Source organism: Ctenopharyngodon idella, chromosome 1 (genome assembly GCF_019924925.1).
Source record: "Ctenopharyngodon idella isolate HZGC_01 chromosome 1, HZGC01, whole genome shotgun sequence".
Lineage (NCBI taxonomy): Eukaryota > Metazoa > Chordata > Actinopteri > Cypriniformes > Xenocyprididae > Ctenopharyngodon > Ctenopharyngodon idella.
The window spans coordinates 28,793,192-28,820,077 of NC_067220.1; the positions used below are offsets into that span (position 1 = coordinate 28,793,192).

General features: G+C 35.1%; 2 protein-coding genes across 3 annotated transcripts in view; one reads left to right on the forward strand and one right to left on the reverse strand.

The window, feature by feature from the left end:
• gyg2 (glycogenin 2) overlaps positions 1 to 26,886 on the reverse strand; it is a 387,175-nt gene that overhangs the window by 288,810 nt on the left and 71,479 nt on the right. The gene's annotated exons all lie outside the window — the stretch shown is intronic.
• Positions 708 to 26,886, forward strand: part of prkx (protein kinase X-linked) — a 48,144-nt gene continuing 21,965 nt past the window's right edge. The window contains exons 1-3 of one of the 2 annotated variants that reach the window (XM_051908525.1): positions 708 to 1,393; positions 19,062 to 19,248; positions 19,725 to 19,988. In XM_051908525.1, the coding sequence (XP_051764485.1) occupies positions 1,204 to 1,393; positions 19,062 to 19,248; positions 19,725 to 19,988 (641 nt within the window). In that variant the 5' untranslated portion in view covers positions 708 to 1,203. The remainder of the gene's footprint in view (positions 1,394 to 19,061; positions 19,249 to 19,724; positions 19,989 to 26,886) is intronic. The other variant, XM_051908534.1, reaches the window with a different exon arrangement.

Below are 26,886 nucleotides of genomic sequence, written 5' to 3' on the forward strand. Positions count from 1 at the left end.
TTGAGATTTCTATTAGCTACAAATGTAAGTTCAAGAAGGCAACACAGTAATTTATAGGACCCTGAGTAAACTTTGATCAAAATGATAGATAGAGTGGATGGCTATGGTAGCCTACTAAAATCTAAAGGGTACTGCAAGTAGTTTTTAATAATTTATGAATTTGCCATTACTGCTTTACACAAACATCTCAGATGAAGGACTGCACCTATCTCATGTCAGCTCAGCTCTCTATCGCTGTCTTGTATAATTTTGTTAAGTATTATGTTCAGTATTTAGTCACATCCACTTAGATGGCTGAGAATTATAGTGCTGTCACTGTGCTATATAATTAACGCATACTAATATGTGTTTTGATGAAATGATTAAGAAAAAATATATATATATAGCTAGGCTATATATATATTAAAATGAAATTTATAGGCTAAATGGCCTATATCTTATCTATAAGGTGAAAATTCTCCTGTCAGAAAGACTGAAGCTACAACGTGTCCTCCTCCCCCAAATAGCATCCAGTACCCAAGGCGTGGTGATGTCTACGTTGTCTACATGTGCTACAAACTACTGGGAAAATACGTACACTCTAGCTGTCAGTCAAATAGAGCTCCGCCTTTTCTAACGTTCGATTGGACATTGCCGCAATCGCGCTGCATATGATTGGTCAACGCCGCTGCCTGTCAGTTTTCAAGCGTTTCTCTGCTTCCTTGCCGCTGAGCGATGTTTTGAAGGGGAAATGGGTTCCGATTTCTTGATGGGTACGGAAGGGGGAAGTAAATAATTGAAATGTATCTGATATCTGGCAGTATACATTAGGGGACCATCAACCAACGTTTATATTGTATCCTTGTTCCTGAAAATTTTCGACTGGATAACCTCCTGGATTCGTAAGACTTGAAGTTTGAATCCTGTCCACTCCTGTCTTTGTTAACGTGCGGTAGTCGCACAGGGGACGTCCGTATTAAAGTAGAGAATAAATGACAGTCCCATTGACATGAATCGCTTAATATTTTAATGACTTGCTGTTTACTAGTCTTTATTATTCTGATAAATTTTTGGTTGCCAAGCGATGGAAAGCAGAGGGTCACAGTCTGGTTTGTGCGAACAAAGGATATGTTAACTTGACCAAAACAGATCAATGTGTATGTTATCGATAGCGCGTTTTCCAAAAGCGGAAATTCTAGACTTGATATCTAGAATTAGCCATTAATGTGGCTAGAGTTCATACGGAAGAAGATGGCATCAACTAAAGGCAAAGCTGGAATAAATAATGAAAGCAGTTCTGGTCGGGATAGTGGCAGGACAGACGCAGGCAGTCCCACGATATCCGCAGGGGCCGCATCCCTAACGACCAACAGGACCTACACACTAGATGATCTGGACACCATTGCCACTGTTGGTAAGTTGGTCCTTCTGCATCAGATTAACACACGTTTTACTCAACAAATATTTTCCAAAATGTTTATATTCTCTAAATTGTGTCCACCCATGTTTGTCTCACCAAGTGACTTATTATAATGACATTTCAAGGATTAGTTTTTGATCCTAAGCTTACCATTTAGACCAACCAACTATACAAAGAGACAAGCCAGTGCTTTATAGCAGCATATTAAGTTGCCCTGGGAATTCCCTTGGGAATGACTGCAGTAATGGGCTGTCAAGTACACCTGCACCCTTTCTTTACAGAGCAAGACCTAAATATAGTTCAAAAATATACTTTTGATATTTTGTTACTTGTTACCAGTAGATTTTTAAGCTGATTTTCAGGACTGCACCCCTCCATTGATCTTTTTCATGGGTGGATGCCATTAACTTTACACGAATGAACAACACCAGGAAGCTTTTTTGAAAAAAAGAAAAGTATTTTCAAAGTTGAGTCAGCTGAAAGCTCAACACCCAGTTGCACAACAGTACAAACCCTTTAGATATACGTCTATCTCTTATAGCCTCGTTTTTCATTAACATAGTACTGAATATGATTCATGTTGATATTTTTTGGGGGGGATAGTCACAAATGTCTGAGTTGTACAATTGTGCTGATATCATAATGAAGAAAAAAATCCTCAGTTAAAGGATAACTTTTTTGGAAGTAATCATAATTTGGGATAATTCTCTTTTTTTCTTCTTCTATTTTTTGTTCTTAGAAAAATGCAGTGAATTTTAAAAATGAATAATACTTTTATTCAGCAAGGGTGCATTCAATTGATTAGTGACAGTAAAGATTTATAATTTTACAAAAGTTTAAATTCTGTCCTTTTAAACTTCTATTCATCAAAAAATCCTAAAAAAAAAAAATCATAGTTTTCACAAAAATATTAAAGGGTTTGTTCACCCAAAAATGAAAATAATGTCATTTATTACTCACCCTCATGTCGTTGTACACCCGTAAGACCTTCATTCATTTTCGAAACACAAATTAAGATATTTTTGATGAAATCCGATGGCTCAGTGAGGCCTCTATTGCCAGCAAGTTAATTTACATTTTCAGTGCCCAGAAAGCTACTAAAAACATATTTAAAACAGTTCATGTGAGTACAGTGGTTCTACCTTAATATTATAAAGTGACGAGAATACTTTTTGTGCACCAAAAAAACAAAATAATGACAAAAAGTATTCTCTTTGCTTTATAATATTAAAGGGAACCTATTATGCAAAATTCACTTTTGCATGGTGTTTGGACATAAATGTGTGTTGGCAGTGTGTGTACACAACCACCCTATAGTGATAAAAATCCAACCACTCCTTTTTTTAATACCCATAAATCATAAGCAGTGTCTCAGAACAAGCCGTTTCCAGATCCCTGGCAGTGTGATGTCACATTAGCCACAGGCCCCACCCACGAATGTTGACAGACACTGTCATTTTAACATAGAACCGCCCTGAGCGAGTTCACAGCGAGTTTACACAGTTCGCCATTGCTGCACTGAATAGAATGTCTCCCAAGAGTTTTAGGTGTTCTGTAGCTGTATGGATTAATCCACATAGCTATCTCCATTTACTCCCTAAATCCGAGTTGCTGAAGACGAGGTGGATTAATTTTGTTTTCGAAGAAAATGCTCCCTCAACTCTACCGAAATTCGTCTGCGTGAATCATTTCACACCGGACTGCTTTGTGAACGAATGTCAATACAAAGGGACAATACAAAACAGTCTCCAGAGTGATACTGGATATGGCAGTAATGAAGGTGAGAGCACTTTATTACAATTCATCGGAGTTGATTTGCGGATATAAAGTTTACTAGTTTATTAAACATCACCCAAAAAGACATAAGGTCTTTATATATTTGTTTACTGTTAGTTGTAACGAGTGTTTCTGTGTACTTCGTTATGTATGTTGATGATAATGCAAGAGAGAGAGAGAGAGTTTATGGATAATATTTTAATGCACACTTGCACTGTGTTTTATTAAGCTCTTACCGTGATTTTCTAGAGTGAGAACGGACACTTCATATTTTGTGTGAAGTACAATAAACATTATAAAACTCATCAGTAAACATGCTTGTACTAATATAGTTGATAAAAACAAGAAGAAATTAAAGCTGCAAGCAGCGATGAAAGGGCCCTCGCACCTGGGCTAACCGCCACCCGTTGGCCTTAGGAAAACAGTGAATAGTGGGCGACATGCATCTAAGCGAGTAAATACAGGAAAATTATGGCCAAGTCATTTGAAAGTGCCACACTTCCTGCTGCCAACAGGTGGTGCTTTGACCGTAACCGAATATTGCGATATAGATGTGTTCAGGCCAGAAATATTATCAAACGTGTGAAGTTTGGAGCAGATCGGACATTGTATGACTGAGTTACAACAACTTCCTGTTTCATGGCGTTAATCGCATACATTAGCACTTAGCCAAGTGTTGCATGATTTAACATGTTTCTAGCATGTTTGGTAGTTTGTGGCATATTGAAATGTGTTTCTGGTAGTGAATTTTTGTTCCAAAATGGGAGAGCCAAAAACTTCTGCAAAATGCAGCTCATAGTGTTTTAGCCTGCATTTATAGACCAATCTGCAGTCACTTACATCGGTGCAATGCTAATTATAAAATTAGTTTGTAATTTACTACTACTAATTAGCAGTTTATAGTAGTGCTTTTCTTGCTTTTAAAACTTAACCCAATAAGAATACATAATACTGTGTTTTTTTTGTTTTTTTTTTGGTCTTCTTCTTCCTTCCGCCCCTGAAGACCTTCACTATCTTAGTTCACTCACACCTCTAACACATTTTAATTAGTTTCATTACACACCTTCTCTTCTACTCCCACATTTGGCAGTGAAAAGTAATTTACTGTAATGTACTGTTCACACGAATGGAACAAGGCCTGTCTGACAAGGAGTAAATTTCATGTGCTCATGTGACCAAATCGTATCTGTTAATAGAATGCACCGTTTCTAAACAAGCCCCTCTATTTATATTGAAATGCATGGCGAGAACATGTTACCTCCTCTCTGAGCACTATGTATTTCCTCATTCTCATTAGCACCATGTGATTTCAGGCAGAAACTGACAGAATTATTACTCAAGCCATAGAACAAACATCATAAGACAGCAACCTGCACCAGTCTGGTCTACATTAACACAACCAGTGATGTTTAGTCATAGGTGAGACCATCAGTGCTTAAATACATACTTGAATAAGAATTCATTAAATATCGAGTCATGGTGATGGGCATAGTGGCTAATATTTGTCCTGCCATTCTTTTTAAGGCCTGTCGTTTTAGTTATTAGTAGTTGTGGTCATGTAATCTACCTCTTTTAGCTGGACTATGTGAAACTGAAAGGGCAACTCATTGTTTAAGAGCCTCAGGGTGAGGAGGAGAACAGTTCACATTTAGAAAATTACCAGGTCAGGTCGAAATGTGTACACAAGCATTCTGCTCATGTGTCAGCATGTTTCGGTTTTGTTTTTCTGATGTTGGTTATTGCGCACACATCCAAAGCTGCGTTTTAGACAGCGTGCAAACACTGAATTAAGTTCTCTTAATTGTCTTCTAATTCACACAAAATTATATCAAAATTTCAGTCTTGGCGAGTATCCTTGTAAACATAGTCAGTTATGTCTTAAATGAATGTAAACAGTTGAGAAATAAAACACTTGTGCACCAGTATATTGGATCTGTGCAGCTCTTAAAGTAACAGCAGCCTATTATCCCTGCTGCGCTGCTGTCTGTGTTTTAATGTTAATCAAACAACAAAAGACAAAAAAATCGCTCACTACTCTTGACTGACTTAAATTAAGGATTAACTCTCTGGTGTTGTTTGGTCATTTTAGACCGAAAAAAATTGTTTGTTTTTTTTACTTCATCGGAATGGTACAAAATTCTGAAAAAAACTAAATGGTCGTAAAAAAAAAAAGTCACACTTGTGTTATTTGCGGTCAAAAATGACAGCCATAGAAAAATGAATGGACACACACAGACACACATATATGAACTTGTATGACTTGGGAGACATTCTCTTCAGTGCAGTAATGGCAGACTGTACAACTGGCTGTGAACTCGCTCAGGGCGGTTCTATGTTAAAACAGCAGCGTCTGTCAACATTTGTGGGCGGGGCCTGTGGCTAATGTGACGTCACACTGCCAGGAACCTACAAAAGGCTTGTTCTGAGACACTGCTTATGATTTATGGGAATTAAGAAAAAAGGAGTGGTTGGATTTTTATCATTATAGGGTGGTTGTGTACACACACACTGCCAACACACATTTATAGCCAAACACCATGCAAAAGTGAATTTTGCATAATAGGTCACCTTTAAAGGAGGGCTTAAACTTATATTTTGAAATCACGACAAACAGTTAACGCAGAAACATACTGTATAATGTATTCTCCTGCGTTTGCTAAGGTTTATAGATGACTTACCTTACAAATCTGATTAAATGTCGCACATTGCGTTTCCATATGAATATTAAAAGCAATCCAAACTCACAGCATATGCAGAGATGGAGTTTGAAACGCGCCATTCATGTAAATAATAGTTCTCGTGAAGCTGTATTTACTGTGAATGGAGCCGCATGAGAAGCACGTGGATAACCTACGCGTATGTAAATAATTACAGTGCATATTAAACCTGCAGCACATACATTTATTTAATTAATTCACAGCCTTTGTAAAGTCACAATAGCATTATGCTTTATTATGATTTTTAAATGGGTTTAATATCATGCAGCCTTAGAAAACGGTCTAATAATGCGTTTCATGGATTCTCAACCGTGGAAAGCGCAACTTCTGGGATTTTACCAGTTACTCGACATGGGCAAATTGAAATCGAGGATTTTTTAAAATCGAGTATTGGAATTTAATCGTGGAATCGTTACAGCCCTAGACTGTATTTAATTTATACAATAAACAATATATTTTAAATTTGATTATTTTGTATCTGTACCTGAAAACTACTGTTAGACTTAACATGTTTGGCTTATATGTTTGGCAACGGTTCTTTTAACCCTTAAAGATGGAGTGTGTAGCTTTTCATTTCTTACACAGCCATGTAGGAAGACACATCATGGCCATATTCCAGGATGACAATGTCAAGATTCACCAGGGTTAAAATTGTGAAAGAATGGTTCAGAGCATTAAGAATCATTTTCACACATGAATTGGCACCTCTGAGTCCAGACCTTAATTTCATTGAAAGTCTTTGGGATGTCCTGGAGTAGACTTTATAGAGTGCTCACCTCTTGCATTGTCAATACAAGATCTTGACCAAAAATTGATGCACCTCTTGATGGAAATAACGTCACAATATTTATTTCCATCGAGAGGTGCATCATTTTTTGCTCAAGATCAAGGTCAGAAACAGACTTCTATACCATAGACTGTAAACGTACATCGAAAAACTTATTTCAGTCCCTCAACCTTGGGAGGTTTCAGTTTCACAAGAATAAGCTTGTCATGCTGGATTCCTGTTGTAAGTCTATAGCAAGCAAGTGCAGACTAGCAACAGAGAGAGTTAGTCAGGCGATGTTCAGCAGCATTGAAGCCTTTCCTGCTGTTAACACTGTAAAAAAATCACAAGGTGAAAAAGCTCAGGCAATCAGCTTCAAAACTTATGGAAATCCTAACAATTGAAATTTGTCTATGTTTTCATCAAACATAAAACAAAATTTCTATAAACTCGATGAGCTTGTATTTTAAGTTAACCTTCTACAGCACAGCATTGCCCTCAGGCATGTTTGGTACATTTTTCTTTAAATGATTATAACCAATTAGAAAGACTGAGAAAGTACCAAAGAACAGTCCAGTAAGGTGTGGGAGTCACTATCAAGCACCATTTGAAGGTGGGACATCCTGTTCTGACACATGGTCACAGGAGCACTTGGTGTGAGAAGAAGGCAAGATTATTTGCTTTAGTAATCTTATTTAAAATGACATGAACTGTACAAAAAAAAAAAAAAAACATGTGCAGGGCTCCAGACAAAATAAAATCATTAAGGAGCCATTGGCTCCTATAGGGGGAAAAAACGGGCGCCAAATAATTTTTTTAAGAGCCACACAACAATGAACTTAAAATTTTAAATCACTTACTTTTAGTCATCCTGTTGTGTTTACAGTTTCAGCTTTTTCATCTGACTTTTCTGGGAAATGAATGTCACTATTTTCACTTAATACTATTATAGTTTTTGTTAATATTTTGAATCTGATTAGATTTTTATATTTTCTGCTTTCATTTTTTGTTAAGTTTTAATTTTTTGTTTTGTTTTTAGTTTTATTTTATTTATTTTTTTTTAAACATGTCTGTTTAGTTAGTATTAACATTTATTTCAAGCAATAAAAAATGTTTTAGTTTTAATTTAGTTAACTATAATAACCCTGATGCTAGTCAAATCTTTATATTGAATAATATGTGTCAAATAATATTCTTAGTCCTTCCTTCCTGAAGCTACAACAGTTTACTTTGAATCAAATGAAAATAAATATAAATATATGGAAATAAATATATAAATATATTAAATTTGGTTTGTGTAACCAAATAACAAACAGGGGCAATCGATAAACATACTGCTTGACTTTGATTACTTTGAAATACAGCGGGACTCTTATTTTGAAATGTCTGAGCTTTACTTTTGCTGCTCATTCAAGTTCAGATGAGGATTAAAAAATGACGTTGCTACAACCGTTTACAACACAATATAATATAAATAATATAAAGTAAACTGTGATAATTGATCAGCATTAGTTCATAAGCAATCGGTTGACAAATGTGCGCTAATCATTGATTGTGAGCTGCTCTGAAGAACACGCAACAGCGTCATGTTTTGACTTTAAAACATGCAGCGCTCACATTTATTTAATGAAATTAATAATAATCACATTAGGGAGTATCGCGATTTGTTTTTCCATCCACAAAATATAAGATGCCTTAAAATGATCGTTTATACTCTTTTTTTTTTTTTTACTGTTTAAGGCACTGAAGACTTTTAATGACCTTAAATTTATCTGATGAGCAGGAGCGGAGTGGAATAATGAAACACGCTGCTTTGTGTGTGTATCTGCAGTCTGTAGAGCCGGTTTCCCCTTTTGAATGACGAATATAGATGAATTTATATGAAGAAATAGGCAGTTGTCTCCTTTACGCAGGAGCAGTACGGTGTGTTCAAATGCAGCTGTTTTGCAACAACACAGTCGGCTTTCATCAGCTCTAGTTCTTTGGAGTCTGTTTGGTGTGTGAAATTTTTCTCTACCTGTTCATATTTCGGCGCTCTAACTCAGTGAAACATTCACACGCAGCATCTCATTTAATTACGTCAACACAGCAAATGTGATAGGCTACTGGTCACGGAACACGCAAATTTTACAGTCATAACGTGTGAATTTGTATGGTCACCAATGGCGACCTCAGCAAAAATATTACTCGCAAATTAATATTTTATTCGCAATTGCGACCGTTTTAGGTGCAGTCTGGGGCCCTGATGTGTGTGTGTGTATGAAGGTGTAGAGAAGACTTTTGTCAGGTTTTATGAAGTTTTTTTTTTTTTTGTTCAGTAAATCAGTTTTTCTTTTCGTTACCTCAGGGCAACGTTGTGCGATAAGGTGTACTTTTCGAGGATGTTTTGGATAATACCTCACATTGGCAATAATGTGTTATAAGAAGGGAAGATGCAGGGTTCCTGGGTGTGCAGGAACACCCAAAGTGATGTGCAAAAATTATAACATACACCTGTATTTCACAGCAGAGAAGAACTGCTTTTTGAAGTTTCATACAGAGTGAAATCTTATTACATGAAGTACATTATATGACATGACACACATGATACAAACCTGTGCATGTATCAAATTCAATATATCAATGTCTTTCAAGTGTTTTAATGAACCAAAAAATGATGTGAAATATTTTTTTTTTTTCATGTGCCATCAACATGTATTACATAGAGATTTATAACTTGCTCAGTTTACCTAACTATCAGTTTAAGCAAACTCAAAAGTTTAGAGTTGCTTCTATGCTTCTTTCTTCTGTAACTTTTTATACATTCGATAGTTCAGTCAGTCTTTAAATTAGAGTTTGTCTGACAAAATGAAAGTTGAATTTCATTTTGGGATCGGTAAGATTGTTAATGTTTTTAAAAGAGGTTTCGTCTGTTCACCAAGGCTGCATTTATTGAATTAAAAATACAGTAAAAACAGTAATATTGTGAAATATTATTACAATTTAAAATAACTTTTCTATTTGAAAATATTTAAAAATGTAATTTATTCTTTTGTTGGCAAAGTTGAGTTTTCAGCATCATTACTTCAGTCTTCAGTGTCACATGATCCTTCAGAAATCATTCTAATATGCTGATTTGCTGCTCAAAAAACATTTTTTGTGTACAATTGTACATAATATTTGTATACAATATTTTTTTTTTCAGGATTCTTTGACGAATATAAAGTTTATTTATTATTTCATTTATTTGAAATATAATCTTTTTTAACATTATAAATGTGTTTACTGTCACTTTTGATCGATTTAATGCATCCTTGCTGAATAAAAGTATTAATTTCTTTAATTTCTTTAAAATAAAAATAAAAATTCTCACTGACCCCAAACTTTTGAACAGTAGTATAATGTTACAAAAGCTTTGTGTTTCAGATAAATGCTGTTCTTTTCAACTTTCTATTCATCAAGGAATCCTGAAAAAAAAAAAAAAAAAAAATACACAACTGTTTTCAACATTGATAATAATAAGAAGAGCAGCAAATCAGCATATTAGAATGATTTCTGAAGGATCATGTGACACTGAAGATTGGAGTAATGATGAAAATTCAGCTTTGCCATCACAGGAATAAATTACTTTATAAAATATATTCAAATAGAAAAGTTATTTTAAATTATATAATTAATATTTCACAATATTACTGTTTTTACTGTATTTTTAATTAAATAAATGCAGCCTTGGTGAACAGGCAAAACTTCTTTTAAAAACATTAAAAATCTTACCGATCCTAAACTTTTGAACGGTAGTGTATGTTCTTATGCAGTAAACCTTAGGCCTATAATTAAAGTATCTTCATCAACATACATTCTCAGGCTTCAACAACTTTCACACACAGTAGGGCTGGGCGGTATATCAAGTTTGTACAATATATCAATATACAGTAGTTTGATTTTACGAGCACATCTGAAAAAAAAAACTGAGGAAGTGCATAATCCAATTTGTCCTAAACATCAGACATGCTTTATATTAATGGCTTCAAAATAACCCATAAGATATATAGTTAATGTATACTTTAATGCTGCTTGCCCCGTTAGATGCTCGACAGATACTTGTGCTGTGTGGCTACTTGTGCTGTTTAATGTGTGAGATGCGTTTTACTCAGTGCGTAACTTTCATTTCACAGATATATTCTTTATCTGTAAATGTTAGAAAAGCATGCAAATATTTCCATTTTGCTGCCAGGATATTGATGCAGGGACTGATGTCAAAACCCGGAAGATTTGATTTGATTTGACACTTGTTCCCTCGAGATTTTCCTCTGTGTTTTTATAACAGGGTTTTTCAATTTATGGTAAAATAAAGTCTGTGGTAAACATTTTGTTCTATAACGTAAATTACACACACTCACACCCAGAAACTTATTAGAAACATTTTTAAAATAAACATAACTTCAAAATTCGCTTTCGATATGGGTGTTTTTAATTTGCAGAGCAAAACGTGCAAGTATAGTCAAGTTATGTTTACCACAGACCTTATTTTACTCATAAATTGAAAAACCCCATAGGAAAATCTTGAGGGAACTAGGTGGCAAATTAGTCTTCTGGGTTTTGACTTCATTCCTGCACCACTATACATAGATATAGAATTGGAGCACAATAATTCTGACTAAAATACACATTTCGCTAAAATATTTGTTGTTTGACATTAAATGTTAAACCAATGTTTAAAGTACATTTTTATGATAGCAGTAACTGTATATGTGACTATTGTAATGGACTAATTAGATGTAGGCTAATATAATTACTAAGCTCAGATGAGTAAATATGTGTTACTCTTACCAGTTAACATTTAGTTAACTGGTAAGACTGTTAACTAAACTGTTTTTATTTTTCATTTTTTCATTTATTGATTTTATTTTTGTTTTTAGATAATAATGTTGTTACAATGTTAGAATGCTATTTTAGCCCTTTCTTTGCACATAATATATAGCATAGCCTACATGGTTACATTCTCTATATTTGTTTTAATAAAAAGTAGAAACAAGATATATACTGTATATCGCCATTCAGCCAAAAAATACAGAATATGATTGTTTTTATTTATTTTTTTGTCCATATCGCCCAGCCCTAACACAGAATACAAATCCTTAATTTGCACATAGCAGCCTCACAGTTTTTATTGGAGCGGATATAGAAGTGCTATTTCCAAGAAACAATGATCTTTGTCATTTCTGTGATTTACTGTACAAGGAAATTGCTTTGTGGTTTAGGGGAAAATTTTGCTCATGGCATTTTGAGAGGCGATCTCCTGTATAAAAATGGATAGCGGGGATCCAAAGTGTATACTATAGCATTAGGCCCAGCATAAATAATCCAATTTGCAGAGCTTTTTGTGGGATGGTAGAGATTTACGGCCTGTGACGAATGGTTTAAGCTCCTATCTGAATGCTCTTATCGTTAAATTGTCATTAAAATAATGAGGAAATCATCATCAGAACTCACTTTTTTGCTCTGTTTTGATTCATGGCAGAAAAGAGACTGAATCTGGATAGTAAGGCACAAGTGTTCTTTTGTTAAGTAAGGGCAAACACAGCTTGGAACATTTTCCAGTGATTTTAAGGAATTTGATATCACAGGCTAAATGCAGCTCAGTGAAGGTTATCTCTGCCCACCAGTATAAAGTCAGATGTGATGCCAGACTATTACTAAAACACGAGTTTCACAGTGAAAGGCTGAAATTGTGCTTTACTGAGACTTACTTTTAAAAAGAACCTTTACAGCCTTTAAAAAAACACCAATTTCAGTGTTTATTGGAAAACAACTAATCCATTAATGATGCCTTCAATTAGGTATTCATTAATGATTCAAAATAAGGTCAGTGTCTCATAATGGCCAGTTAATGGTTAAGGTTGGTAATTGAAAAGTAAAAGCTATTCCCATATCCAGATAAAGGAGCATCAGCCACCCGAAACGAGAGTGATCCGCCTGTTTAGAAAACTTCAATATATTTATACTTATTAAACTGATTGTATAATTAGAACCAAAAACAGCATACAATAGTGTCCTAAAACTTGGAAAAACGTTAGCATTTTTGCAATTTCAGTTCCCTCGTAACTTGTTTTTTCAATGGGTTTTTGGTTAAATGCCTGAAATATGGTCGGTGGTTAACACAAGCTGAACATATTTTCACTTTTAATGACATAAATAATCACTTGTGATTTATTATTATTATTATTATTATTATTATTTAAATCGTGAAATGGAAGCTGAAATAGTCTTTTCTTCCATATTGTGTCATATAGTGAAACAACTTCTTGAACAAGAAAAAATGTTGGGAGGAACTTGATTTTGTCCATTGGTAATTGATTGGATCCCTGAATCATTGTCTATTGCTGTGATCTATTGTGAGTGTCAGGTTGTCCCCCCTTGTGCTAGTGAACACATCATCAGAGAAGAGAAGAGATGTCGTTGCAAGAGGGAGGGGAAAGTTATTTTGAATAAAGATTACAAGAGCATGTGAATTTTAAAAGAAATAATTATGTGCACATTATAAATCATTTATAATAAATACTCTAATATTCCGTAAAAAAAATAAGTGGTCAATTTTGAATTTAAGCTTTTATGTGGTTACTAACAAGTGGCTAAATAGAACTACAGAGGTTTTCTGGGACATTAAATGGCATCATGCTGAACAAGGAAACGTATATACTTACTAGTCTTTTACAGCTTTGTTGTATTGATAGTTCACACCCTTGAAAACTATTTTAACTCAATCTTTACAACTTGTAGATTTTCCAAAAAAAAAAAAAAAAAGAATGATTGAAAGAGTCATTGGAAGCTTAGTTGTGGCAATGGACCATGGTGTAGTTTATAGCGTTTATAGCCTATTTTTAGCTTTTTGCTTCTGGTGAATGACTTTAAAATTCATAAAAGTTGTTAATTTGTGAAGATTATCTTGATGAACATAATGTTTAGGTTAAAGTCACTGTGAACCAGAAGTTGCGACTGACTTTACTTCAGTATTGTCACATATTTTCTAAATGTGAAACGGAAAATAAAAATTGGAATCAACTTGCATGTATGAATTGTTCACCACAAGTAGTAGTAGTAAACTTTATTATCCCCTTGGGGAAATTTTGTTCAAGTGGGTTTCAACATGCATTTTCACAGAAGACAATATAACATACACACAAATATAATACGTATAAAAAATAGAACATTCCCCAATACTAATTTAAGACCCGCTTCATTTAAATAAAAAAAAAAGAAAAGTAGTTATTAATTAAGGGTGGGAATCTTTTGGAATCTCATGATTTGATTAAAATTGATTCTTGTGGTCACGATTCTATTAAATTGATTCTCGATTTTGAATCGGATTATCGATTCGACATATGCATAGATTTGATTTTAGATTTGATTCTAAACTTATTTTTGAATTTTATTTAATTGATTTGGTTTTTATTTGGCAATCCTTCACTGGAGCTTTAATGAAGTTCAGAAGAGTTCAGAAGAGTGTAGAAGGAAAGCAGCAATATGCAAACTGAAGAGCAGCTACTGTTAGTGGAGTTATTTAATAAGGTAGTTTGAATTGTACACACCTTGTAACCAGATTATTATTTTACTCAAGCCTGCATCTTTTGCAGACTATCATTGGCCGACTCCATTTGAAGTTAGAAATATATAATACAGTATGTGCTGTTGCATTCTCAATATTTAGTGATTTAGCCTCATACAGGATATATTCATTCGCTTTTACAAGCAGATATTGTTAGTTACCACGGCATCCGCTCGCGCGTCCATGTTGAACGCACTTCTCGTGTGTGTTAAAAAAAAAAAAAAAAAAAAAGAAAAATAGAAAAAGAAAAAAGAAGCAGCAGCTTAACTTGTAATTATACATTATTTAAGGCTATTTTCTAGGGCTGCACAATTATGACAAAAATCATAATAGTCGATTATTCCCTTGAAATTGTAATTGCGATTATTAATTACAATTATCAAAATTACATTGAATAATGTTTTGAATAGCATTATACCATTGTTTGAAGCAAATGCATGCCATATTTTTATGTAAACATAAAAATCCATCTGAAAACACTCTTTCTGATTTTTTTTTTTTTTTTTATTTTATTTTTTTTTTATTGCTTTTCTATAGCATTAAGCCTTAAATGTCAACTAACAAAAATAAACGTATGCATGTAATAATAATAAGGCTTTCGCACCATGTTGTTCTAGGAACTTAGTTATAGGAACTAGCCACCAGGAAGGTTCCCCGAAAACTAATGTTCCCCTAGGGCCATTTTCCTGGTTGCATCCGCAATGCCAGTAGGAACTGTGAAGTGACATAAAGTGTGCTAACTTTTTTTTTTTTTTTTTTGATGGCGCCGAGAACAGCTCAGCAAGAGCCTGAGCACACATTCTCCATCTTCATTAGTTTACGATCTGTTTAACAGTCCTGTGTAATGCGTTATTAGATAGAACTGTTATACAAAGAAAGTAGACAGTATATAAAAAAAGGTATTAACATTAGCTTTTGGTTGATGGTTGATGCCCAGTGTCGCTAGCTGAGCAGAAATATAATCATGTTTCACTTGGTCCGCTCAAAGTCACGCTGGATTTTCTTTTTAACGTAAGGTTGAGAGGTCCATCTGTCGCTGTTTTCCATGTTTGTAGAGTTAGTTCGTGGAATAAATATATAGGCTCTGTACACTGCTTTTTTCAAAAAAAAAAAAAGCTTTCACAAGATGGCCGTCCTCTAGAAAACTATGTGGAGGAGTTCCTCAGGTTTTCCCACCTGGTGTCTTGGAGTGACGATGCACTGAAGTCCTTCTTCTGGGGTGTTTTGGATGATCATCTCTTCCGCCAGTTACCAGCGGGAACTACCACCTGTACCCTGGAACGATATCTAGAATATGTACTGTGGCTGAGTGGCTCCTCCCTCACAGTAGGAGAAGTGGATGAAGACACCATCGCCCCTCAGTCGCAGACTTCCTAGCCCACTGTAGTTCTCCTGGTGTCGTCAGTCTTCAACTCAAGAGACGCCTCAAAGCCCCAGACTCCACCTTGGCCTTCTGACCCATTGGCTCCACCTTGGCTTCACCGTGGACCGTCATCCCACTGGGTCCACTGGGCTACCTCGTCCTTCTGGCTCTTCCTTGGCCAGACGTTACCCTGGTTTTGTCACAGGATTCCAGGCCTCTGCCTCTGCCAACGTCTCAATCCTCCATCCCTTCGGCTTCACCAGGCTCTGTCTTCCCTCAAGCTCCACCGTAGTCCTCAGTCACTCCGGCTCCACCAGGGTTTTCTGGGTCCCCGCCTCAGTCTCACAAACTGTCAGCTCCACCTTGGCCCCTTTACACTAGTGGTGTCACGCTGGCTCTTTGGCTCCTCAGCTGTGCCTGGGTCTCCCGGGCCCTCAAAAACTACAACAAACTATGTTGTCAAGGACCGTTACATTTTTGTGTTTGTCAGGAGCTGCCCGTAGATGGGGGTATGCTCCCTATCTGCCCAACTTTAACAGTCCAGTCATCTAGTCAAAGACCACATTTCCCAGCATACCCTCCTGTTCATTACCTGCAATTACTAGGTCATGACCCACACCTGTTTCCCATCAGCACTCCAATCTGCACTAGGATAATAGCACACACCTTACAGTTACTCTTTGTCTGGTCTCAACTACGGATAACAGACTACTTAACCACCCTACATACCTATTGGATCTCCTTGTGAATCGATCTCCCTGTGATACTCCAGCAATCTCCTGTAAGCTACTTTTTGGAATATTATATGTACCTATGTACTTACCATAATCCTGTGAAGAGGTGTGTGTGTGTGTGTGTGTTCTCTCTACTATCACGCTCCAGTCATCATTGCGCCGCTGTCACCCTGGTAAAGGAAAAGAGAATCAGACAGTTCATATGCATTTGCTCATCGTTATTCTGACTCTACCATTACTAACCTACTTTCTGTTTAATTCAACACTGTCAATAAATGCCCTGTTTGGGTTTAACCTAATCTCTGTCTCCAAGTCTGGTATTCCGTTACACATTTATGTATTCTGAACAAAACCTAAATGTATACGCAGTGCCCTACGTTCATAACTGGAGAAAGCCACAGCTATAATGTCACTGGAGTCACTACTAGAGTGAGTATCGTTTTTGCCGTAATGACTTATCTTAAAGGAAAGCTGACAAATGTCAGAAGAGCTCTTTTAGCAAATACTTATTCACTGACCAGTTCGTAAGACCTAAGTAAACATTCGTAAGAAATAAAACGCATGTAAACAGAGGCTCTGGTAGTGGAGGCTCTGGTAGACATCATCACAGCACTGCACATGTGCTCAATGTATTTCTGAATCCGATTGAGAACATATTAATGCGTTTACATGCTTAGATTTTTTTCCTATATTGTTCAAATTATTTCAGGTCCCACCCCTTTCAATTCGATCGAAATTTTATTTGGATCAAGCTCAATTGGATCAATTCAGATGTTTACATGAAGGCTTTTCAGTCCGATTGAGCCATTAATCTGGTTTTTGGGTCTGTGTAAATGTAGCTGTACAAAGGTGGAGAAGAACAATTGGGTCATATTGTCTACAGTGACTTCACTTCACAATATCAGATTCATAACACAATGAAACTTCAACTCGTTTGAAGTTTTGAATATGTAGCTAGCTGAATAAGATTTGTCTGTAACGTTGGAAACATGATCTAATAATGCGTCATCAAGTGTCTTACTTCACGTTACCAATCCCGCCTCCTCCCCACTGACATCTAAGGCATTTGTTTTCATCCATGCTTGTGTAACCATGTCAACAAAGTGGTCTCTGAACAAAGATTCCTTGTGTGAGGTAAACGTGTTAAATGCCAACATTCCATGTCAGTTATTCCGTCTATGTTGTAGCTCATAGCTCATCACACGATGCAACTACAAGGAAATGTAGGTCGTCTGAAACTACCCTGTTACAAATACTTGGAGCATGGCTTAGTTCTTGTTCAGTAAACATTAAACATTTTGCTTCTATTTCTAATTCAATATTTTTGATTTTATTTTTTTATTTTTTTGACTTGTTTAATGAAATATAACTTTCTTTTGACATTTGTACTTTCATGGTTACTGTATATAGAAGAAGAGCCATGAGTCTCAATACTGTATTGTCCTTTTAATATTACTAAGCAACAGTTTTATGAAACAGTTTTCTGAAATTTCATTTAGAAATGTTTTTATAAATGTGGGAAAATGTTAAGAATTTTTATCAAATATGAAACTTTTTATTGTTTAAGTATATATTTAAATAATTGTATATTTATTTGTGGTATTTATTTCCGAATATGCATATCCAGCTGAGAAAAAAAAAAAAAAAAACTACTGTTCCAAAGTTTAATAACATTCCAATATTATGATTTAGTGCTAAAACATTTCTTATCATCATCATCATCAATATTAAAAATTGTTGTGCTTCATTTTATTATTTGATAAATCGTAGGTTCAAAAGAACACCATTTATTTGAAATCGAAATCTTTGTAACATTGTAAATGTAATTGTAAAAAATATATATTTCTCAAAATGCTGGGGATGTTTGTTCTTTCTCAGGTGTCTAGGTATACTACTTAAGAAGTCTTTCTCAAGTCGAAGCTAGGTTAAACATATAAACACAAACCTCTCTGCGGTATCTCACAGCTTCTTGATCCACTTCATGCCCCTTAAACCCAAACTACTGCCACTTCACAACTGTGGTTTTCCACTTCTTGACCCAAGTGCTAATAGTACCCGCAGAGAACGCCAACTCCTCATGTGCACACAACAGGGTTCTTTTTTTTTTTTCTCACCATGCTTTAAGGTTATGTTTGGTTTATCATCAAAAATTAGTTAAGCATTTAGTGTAAGGTTTAGGTCTAAGAGCATATAATTGGATGTGTTGGTTCAAATAGCCTGTCGAGTTGTCTCCTGTTGGTATTGACCTGTCATGCTTGTAAAAGTCCTCCGGTGAGACTGAGTAGCCTGTAATTTGGTGGGTGGTTCAAGGTGCCCTGCTCTCTCAGCTTGAGAGCTCTCTCTGTTGCCATTGATCATATGTGTGTAGCATAAGATCTTTTACCCACTGAAACCCGTGTCCCCATACAGTAGAAATCAAAGACTTCTTTGAGAGTTTTATGCTCCCTGTTCTGAGTGCCATTCATCTGTGGAGAACAAACACAAACATGCTTCTGCAGTCTCAGTATTTAAAAAGTTGGATAAAGTAGTTGTAAGTAGCTTAAGTGTCTAATGTCTATACATTTTTGGTCTACTGTGAATGAAGTTTCTCTATTTATTGAATTTTTTCAGGCTATTGTGTGATTTTTTTTTTTTTTTTTTTTTTTTTTTTTAATATATATATATATATATTTTAATTATTAGTATTATTATTATTATTTGTAATCACTGTCTTTATGTCAGTACTCCACATTGTTTCAGGTACAGGAACCTTTGGAAGGGTTTTTCTGGTGAAGGATAAAAAGACAAGAGGTTTCTTTGCTCTGAAGGCAATGAAGATCCCAGATGTTATCCGTCTAAAGCAGGAGCAACACGTACATAATGAGAAAGAGGTTTTGACGGAGGTGAACCATCCTTTCCTTGTCAGACTGTGAGTGAACACTACACAACATTAACATATAGGCTAACAGAATTGAGAATACTGTTTATACACTGTTATCTCATAAACACACTGGTTTGTGATCTGTATAAACATTTCAATGTTCTGAAGTACAAAATATATCAGTGTCAAATGTTGTTTTACCTGCTACAATCAGTTTAGTCAATTCAGAACATTGAATTTGTTATCTTTAAGTCTATTATTATTATTTCTTTTTTTAATATAGATACTGATCTAGTGGTTCTCAACCAGGGGGCCTCAAGAAAAAATATTTCTTATTTTAATTCACCCCCTTAACAACTAGATAGATAGATAGATAGATAGATAGACCTCATAAACCTGGATATATGAGGTAGTCCAATTTTAAAAGTATGAATTCTCGACATGGAAAAGTTAATAAAATTAATTAATATAATTGTATAAAGCTGTATGACCAAATCACATGTGGTTATGTGGACCTTTCTCAGGTTCTGGACACATCATGATGATCGCTTCCTGTACATGTTGATGGAATATGTGAATGGCGGTGAACTCTTCAGCTATTTACGCAGCCGAGGACGTTTCAGCAACAGCACCGGAATGTTTTATTCAGCTGAAATCGTGTGCGCCATTGAATACCTTCACTCCAAAGAAATAGTCTACAGAGACCTGAAACCAGAGAATATACTGCTGGACAGCGAGGGGCATATTCGACTGACAGATTTCGGGTTCGCTAAAAAGCTCTCTGAAAGGTATGTCGTCATTGGTTATCTATAAAAACAATATTTGTGTAAATTTTCGTAAAGTTTTTGAAAGAAGTCTCTTATGGTCACCAAGACTGTAAAAATATTATTACTAATTTATGAAATATTATTGCAATTTAGAAAAACAGTTTTCTATTGTAATTTTATGTTTTATATTTTTATTCCTGTTATAGCAAAGCTGAATTTTCAGCAGCCATTACTTCATTCTTTAGTGTCACATGATCCTTCAGAAATCTTTCTAATGTGCTTTGGTGCTCAAGAAACAAGAAATTTCTTATTATTATCGATGTTGAAAAATGTTGTGCCTCTTAATAGTTTTGGGGAAACCGTGATAGATTTTTTTTCAGGATTCTTAGGTTCAGCCATTTCTGTGGTTTACACTAATTTTATGGACAATCATCCAAACATGTGTGTGTGTATGTATATATATATATATATATATACACACACACACACACACACAACAGTTCTTTGTGGTTCTCGATTCTGAAAATGTTGTGCCTCTTAATAGTTTTGGGGAACCGTGATAGATACTGATCTGTGATATATATATACACACACACACACAACAGTTATTTCTGGTTCCCGATTCTGATTGGCTGAAAGCTGTGCAATATTCCCCCAGTAACAGCACTGGAACCGTTTCACCGTTTGTATCATTCTGCTTGCGCCGGCTGTCATGGCGGTCGAGCAAATCCACCATATTTTTTAAAAATACTACTGCTGTTGTTGCAAAATGTTTTAAGTTTTAAGAGAATGTAGTTATATAGATCTCAAATATGTGACTCATATATAAACATAGTGCCTATTTTACAATTTGTTTAGACGCTTTCATAGATGCAAGCTCCAGGCCGTCAACGGCCGTTCAGCACTCATACCTGCAGAGAACAGCTTAATCTCTGCCAGTCTTTTGGGAATTTGCCGCTGGCTCTTATGTAGATAGTGGTTAAAAATGAGATATAATTTATTTGGGGTATATCAAATGGGCAATCTTTGGTCTTATTAATCTATTACTTGTTTCAGAGCAAAACAATTTGGGTTAAGGGGAAAATGAAGTTTCATAACTTTAAATTTAGGCTATATTTTAAAAAAATCCTGATTTTGAGATCCATCTTTTCACACTGAGGACAACTGATGGACTCATATGCTACTATTACAAAAGGTACAAACATTCACTGATGCTCCAGAAGGAAACATGATGCATTTAGAATCAGGGGGTGTAAACTTTTGAACAGGATGAAGATGTGTAATTTTTTCTTATTTTGTTTAAAGATCATATTTTTTCATTTAGTACTGGCCTTCAGAAGCTACAGAAGATACTTACATGTTTTCCAGATGACAAAATAAGTAAAATTTACCCTGATCTTCAAATTCAAAAACTTTTCATCCCCCGGGTCTTAATGCATCATGTTTCCTTCTGGAGCATCTGTGAATGTTTTAACCTTTTAAAATAGTTGCGTATGAGTCCCTCAGTTGTCCTCAGTGTGAAAAGATGGATTTCAAAATCATACAGTCACTGCTGGAAAGGGTTCAAATATGAATAAAATGCTGGAAAACTAAAGAATTTGCGGGACCTGGAGGATTTTTCTGAAGAATATTGGATAGTTTAACTGCTCAGGACAAACAAGGGACTTATGAACAACCATCACAAAAAAAAACAAAAAAAAAAAACAGCTGTGGATCATCCAGGTGACGACAGACAGTATTAAGAATCAAGTGTATGTAAACTTATTTTTTATAAATTCAACTTTTATTTTGTCTTGTGGACCATATGTAGACATTTTAAGTAAAATATCTTACTCAGAACCGTACTAAATAAAAAAAAAAAAAAAATGCATTTTGTATGATCCCTCTAATTTTGTTAAAATGATTAACATTTTGCAGATTATGCAAGGTGTATGTAAACTTCTGACCACAAATGTATATAATACATGCATGTATAAATATATGCATCAGTATTGTTACTAGAATCAATATAAGGTTGAATTCGGTGCTTATGTACTCGTTAAAGTGCTCAGAATCAGAAAGTCAATACAATGAAAGATTAGAGCTGCAGACAGTTGTGTAGGTTCTTATATTTAGTCTCTAAAAATGGCATTGGTGCATTCCTACCTCAAACAGTCAACATATCATAGAATTTGACTGCAGTTATCACACTTTTTTCTACTTGTTGTTGAATTAGTACATTTGAAATTTCTGCTTAATACACTACTAGCAGTGTTGGATGTAATGCATTACTAATTAATTAATTATTGTAATTATCTTTGAAAAAGTAAACTAAGGGACTTCTCTCAATATTTCTGTAATTTAAAGGGTTCACCCAAAAATTAAAAAAAAAATTACTCACCCTTATGTTGTTCCAACCTGTAAGACTTTCGTCCATCTTCAAAACACAAATTAAGATATTTTAAATGAAATCTGAGAGATTACTGTCTTTCTGTTGATAGTCCACACCACTACCACTTTGTTGCTTCAAAAAATTCATAAAAAGATTGTAGAACTAATTGAATCTAGAGGAGAGACTCAATCACTGTACATAAGCAGTTTGAATTTAGGCTCTAATTCACATATAAACATTAATCAGCGAACATAAACAGACGCTCAACTGTCCTTGCTTGACGTGCGAGAACAAACCTTGTTGGTTATTTTGGAAGCTTAGACATGCTGCATAACACAAAAGAATGAACCTCACTGTGAAGGTGAGTAACTGATGACAGAATTGTCATTTTTGGTTGAACTAACCCTTTATTTACAGCAGGGGTGGGGAACGTTGATCCTGGAGGGCCATTGTCCTGCAGAGTTTAGCTCGAGCCCTAATTAAACACACCTGAAGCTAATCAAGGTCTTCAGGATTACTAAAGTTACAGGCAGGTGAGTGCAGGACAGTGGCCCTCCAGGATCAACATTCCCCACCCCTGATTTACAGTTTCTTCTGATATAACTGCATTAAATACTGTATAGACTATAGAACAATTTTATATAAAACAATAGTGGATTTAACATCAAAATTTAATGTCTTATGTTAATGTATGTTTTTAATTTAACCTTCTCCCTTTAAATATTTTAGTCAGTTCAAAATTTATTTATGCAATTTTATTTTATTTATTTGAAAATTAAAAGAGCAGTTTCATGTCTATCCTTAATGTATTTTGTTCGGTTGATATGGGATTTAGAAAGTAAGTAATAATAATGCAATACTTTTTAGAGAGAGTAATTTGTGTAATCTAATTACACTGTTGAAGATGTAATTAGTAGTAATTAATTACTTCTTCTTTTTTTTTTTTTTTTTCTCAAGTAACTTACCCAACACTGACCCCTAGATAGGTCTGTTTATAATTCTCTGTAATATAATTGCTCTGAAGTAATTTTAAGTACATAAACCAGGGAGAGAGATGTCTGAGCAGCAGTTTTCTGAAGTGTGTGTCCTTGATGATTATAGATGATTTTAAGATTGGATAAGGCATGCTCCAGATTTTTTACATTCATTTCATGGCATTTTAACATTCCTAGTGTTTTCATTATCAAATGAAATGTAAACCATCAGACGTGCATTGCTGAAATTCTGTAGGCGATCAAATTCATTTAAGTTTTTTAGAATCTCAGCTGATGTTTAGGGAATGAAGATGCAGAAAGGGCTCAGAAACGAAACGTCCACTCTTCATCCTTCAAAACATCCTACTGAATCCCTTAATTTATTCTTCACTCATACAGTGTGACTTCCCCTACAAACGTCATATAAGTGCTTCTCTGTGGGTATTAAAGCTGTCCTAATATGAGCCTCTTTAACAAAAAAGGTGGCTTTGTTTGGCCCCAGAGCATCCATCAACCCACTGTTATTAATTCTGAATGAGAGCAGCACAGACCAATTTAAGAGTAACCTTGCTGAAATTGAAAATCCCTCTGGTTGTGTCCTCTGATAGTATCATTCAAATAAAAAAAAGAAAAAAAAAAGAATGAGAGATTGTGTGTGTGTGTGTGTGTGTGTGTGTTTGTTTGTATGTGTGTGTATCCATCTGCAGTGCAGAGTACCGCAGTGCTTTTTCAGAGCAGCCCATGACCCCTCTGATGTGTATGCATAATGGGTCACGATTCTGTTTCTCTGCGCATGAAGAAGGGGTCCAGAACAATGAGGTTCTGACTGTGATGCGCAAGTGACCTACATATAACTGAAAGCAGTGTCTCTCGTCCAGTGTAGAAGACAGCAGTTCCTGCAAGCAACAGCTTTGGCTTTTCCAGTTTGAGTAGCTAACGTCTACACAGATTGTCATGTGGCAACAATGCCACCTGGTGGCTATAATTGCATTTGGCATGACGAACGGGATATTTGCTGTTTGCCTTGATCAGTGGCCATTTAAAGTGCCTGTATTGTTAAGATTAGAACAGGATGAGGACTTTGGAAATCTGGATTCTTCTTCTTCTTCATTTATTTTTTTAGACAGCATTAGGACATTTTCATCTGTTTTTCTTTTATCATCTTGTCAGAGTGTCTGCTCAAGATGAGGGCTTATTACTGTGCCACAGTTTTACTGATCAATTGCAGGGCTCTTATTGTGGTCATGTTTGGAGGTAAAGGAGGGAACTTGTCAAACGGTAGCTGCACAGCTTCGAGTGGCCGATCAAAAAGAAAACATAAAAAGGAATTAGGAGAAAAGTCACCTTCATCACAGCAGCGTTGACATCCTAAAAATCCTTTTTGAAAATTCGGCTGAATTTTGAGATGTTTACACACTTATTACAGCAATGACATAGACTTGTCAGCCGTCACAGCAAAGAGTAACAGTTAAATAAAACAGGCTTACCTTTTCTAGTCATGCCCCTGCGCAGACACACAAACACAGCCATACAGACAAACATATTGTTAAGTGAGTCATCAGGTGTTCTTATTTTGATAACAGGAACTGATCTTGATAACAGGATCAGTTTCTTCACTGCTCCTATTAGTATGCAGTCTGATATAATTAGTGTAAACATAAATCATCAGAGCCAATCAAAAACCACGTCACACCAAACTTCTCTTGCCGTTCATTGAAATGCTGTTGTGAACTGACACTGAGAGGCTTCAGTTAACACAAGGGAGACTAATCCTCTCTATTACAGAGAGAAGGATTAAAACCATACAGCTGAGCACAGAAAGATAAAGAAAGAGACTAAAATAGAGGGAAGAAAATAAGGAATAGAAATACTGTGTGAGACATTTATGCAGCTGTTCCAGACCCACTAGCATTTAAGTATCCTGTCATCATGGCAGTTTTATGATGGTATCAGCAGTAGTATGGCCCAATAAGGTTATATATATTAAGAATAGAAGGGCCAAGCACTGAACCCTGAGGTACTCCAGTGTTGTGACATGATTTAAACACCCATTGAAGAAACTTTGAAAAATCTACCCATCAGATAGGATTCCTGGAACAAGAGGGACCTGTGTGTCAGTATTTAGATGGTGAGATTTCTGGTCTCTGCCCTGCAATACTGAGTGGACATGTTCATATAATGTAATAAAGAATATAATCTTCATGTAATTCATGTATGTTAATATAAAATAAAATGTTCCTCCTATACTAAAATGTTTTAACTAAAATGTAAATATAATGTATGGTGACAAGTGTATGACTGCAGACATCAGTAATGAACATTTTAATGACTTTGCATTGTTACGTATGTTATTAGGCCTGGCCTAAAATTCAACACTCCTACAATATGCTTTGTCCCTTTACCGAACGATTCTTGACCTGAAATTTCTTTTTCTTTTTTTTTTGTACGTGTTATTAGAGGCCTGGCCTAAAATTCAATACTGATTCAATATGTTTTGTCCCTTTATTAAATAATTCTTGGCCTGAAAAGGCTGAAGACCTGAAAGCTATAACAATCAAAAGGTTGAGCTGTATATTTAGCAGAGGTTTTTTTTTTTTTTTCTGTTAAAGTGCAAAATATATTTTTGTTTTTATACAGAATGAGTAGTCAACAATTTTCTGCTCTTTTACATATTTACATATCTTTTCAATATTGACATTCTGGTATCAACAGATACAATCTTATAATTCTGTTACAAAACCGTGTCCAGACAAAGAAGCAAAGGGCAGCCGTTTACTGAAGGACAGGTCAACAGACTCATTTATCGACCGGCCCTATGGCCCCAAACAAACACAGATTTGTCATTTCACCCCATGGAGCTGCAACTGCTCTATGTAATCAGAAACCCTCTACTACAAATAAAACACAGTGTAGTGGGCTTTCACCCTGGCTTCTAGCTCAATATACAGTTACGCTTATAGTATCCTTGGCTTGAAGTGGATATGCTGTCTCTACCTTACACCAGCCAATACAATCCAGCCTAGATAGCCAGCTGTCACAAGGTGTACTGTAATTACACCCCTCTGTGTGTTATCTAAGCAGTCACTGCAGTAGCTGGGCTATGTCATACTGTCATATATATATATATATATATATATATATATATATATATATATATATATATATATATATATATATATATATACCAGTATTGTGTTAAATATACTGAGTTAAACTGTGTTAACTGTTAAACTGTTAAATATATAGACAACACAAATCAATAATTCAGGTATGTATGTATGTAAGTATGATTATGTACATTAACACAAAATAAACCTCCAACCCTTCTTTTTTGCATAAGTATCTTGTACTTATGTCAAGTTTTTATTCATTTATTTATTGCATGTCTTTTTTTTGTGCATATTATTATAAGCATAATAATTTGAGCAAAATTTTTAATAGAAAAATTTATATGAATTTCAGTATGTTTAATATTTAATATGTCCCATTTTTGCTTTACTGATCATAGCACTCAGACTGGCATAAACTCCACATTTTGGGCAAAAACTGATGATTGATGTAATCTAGCATGAAT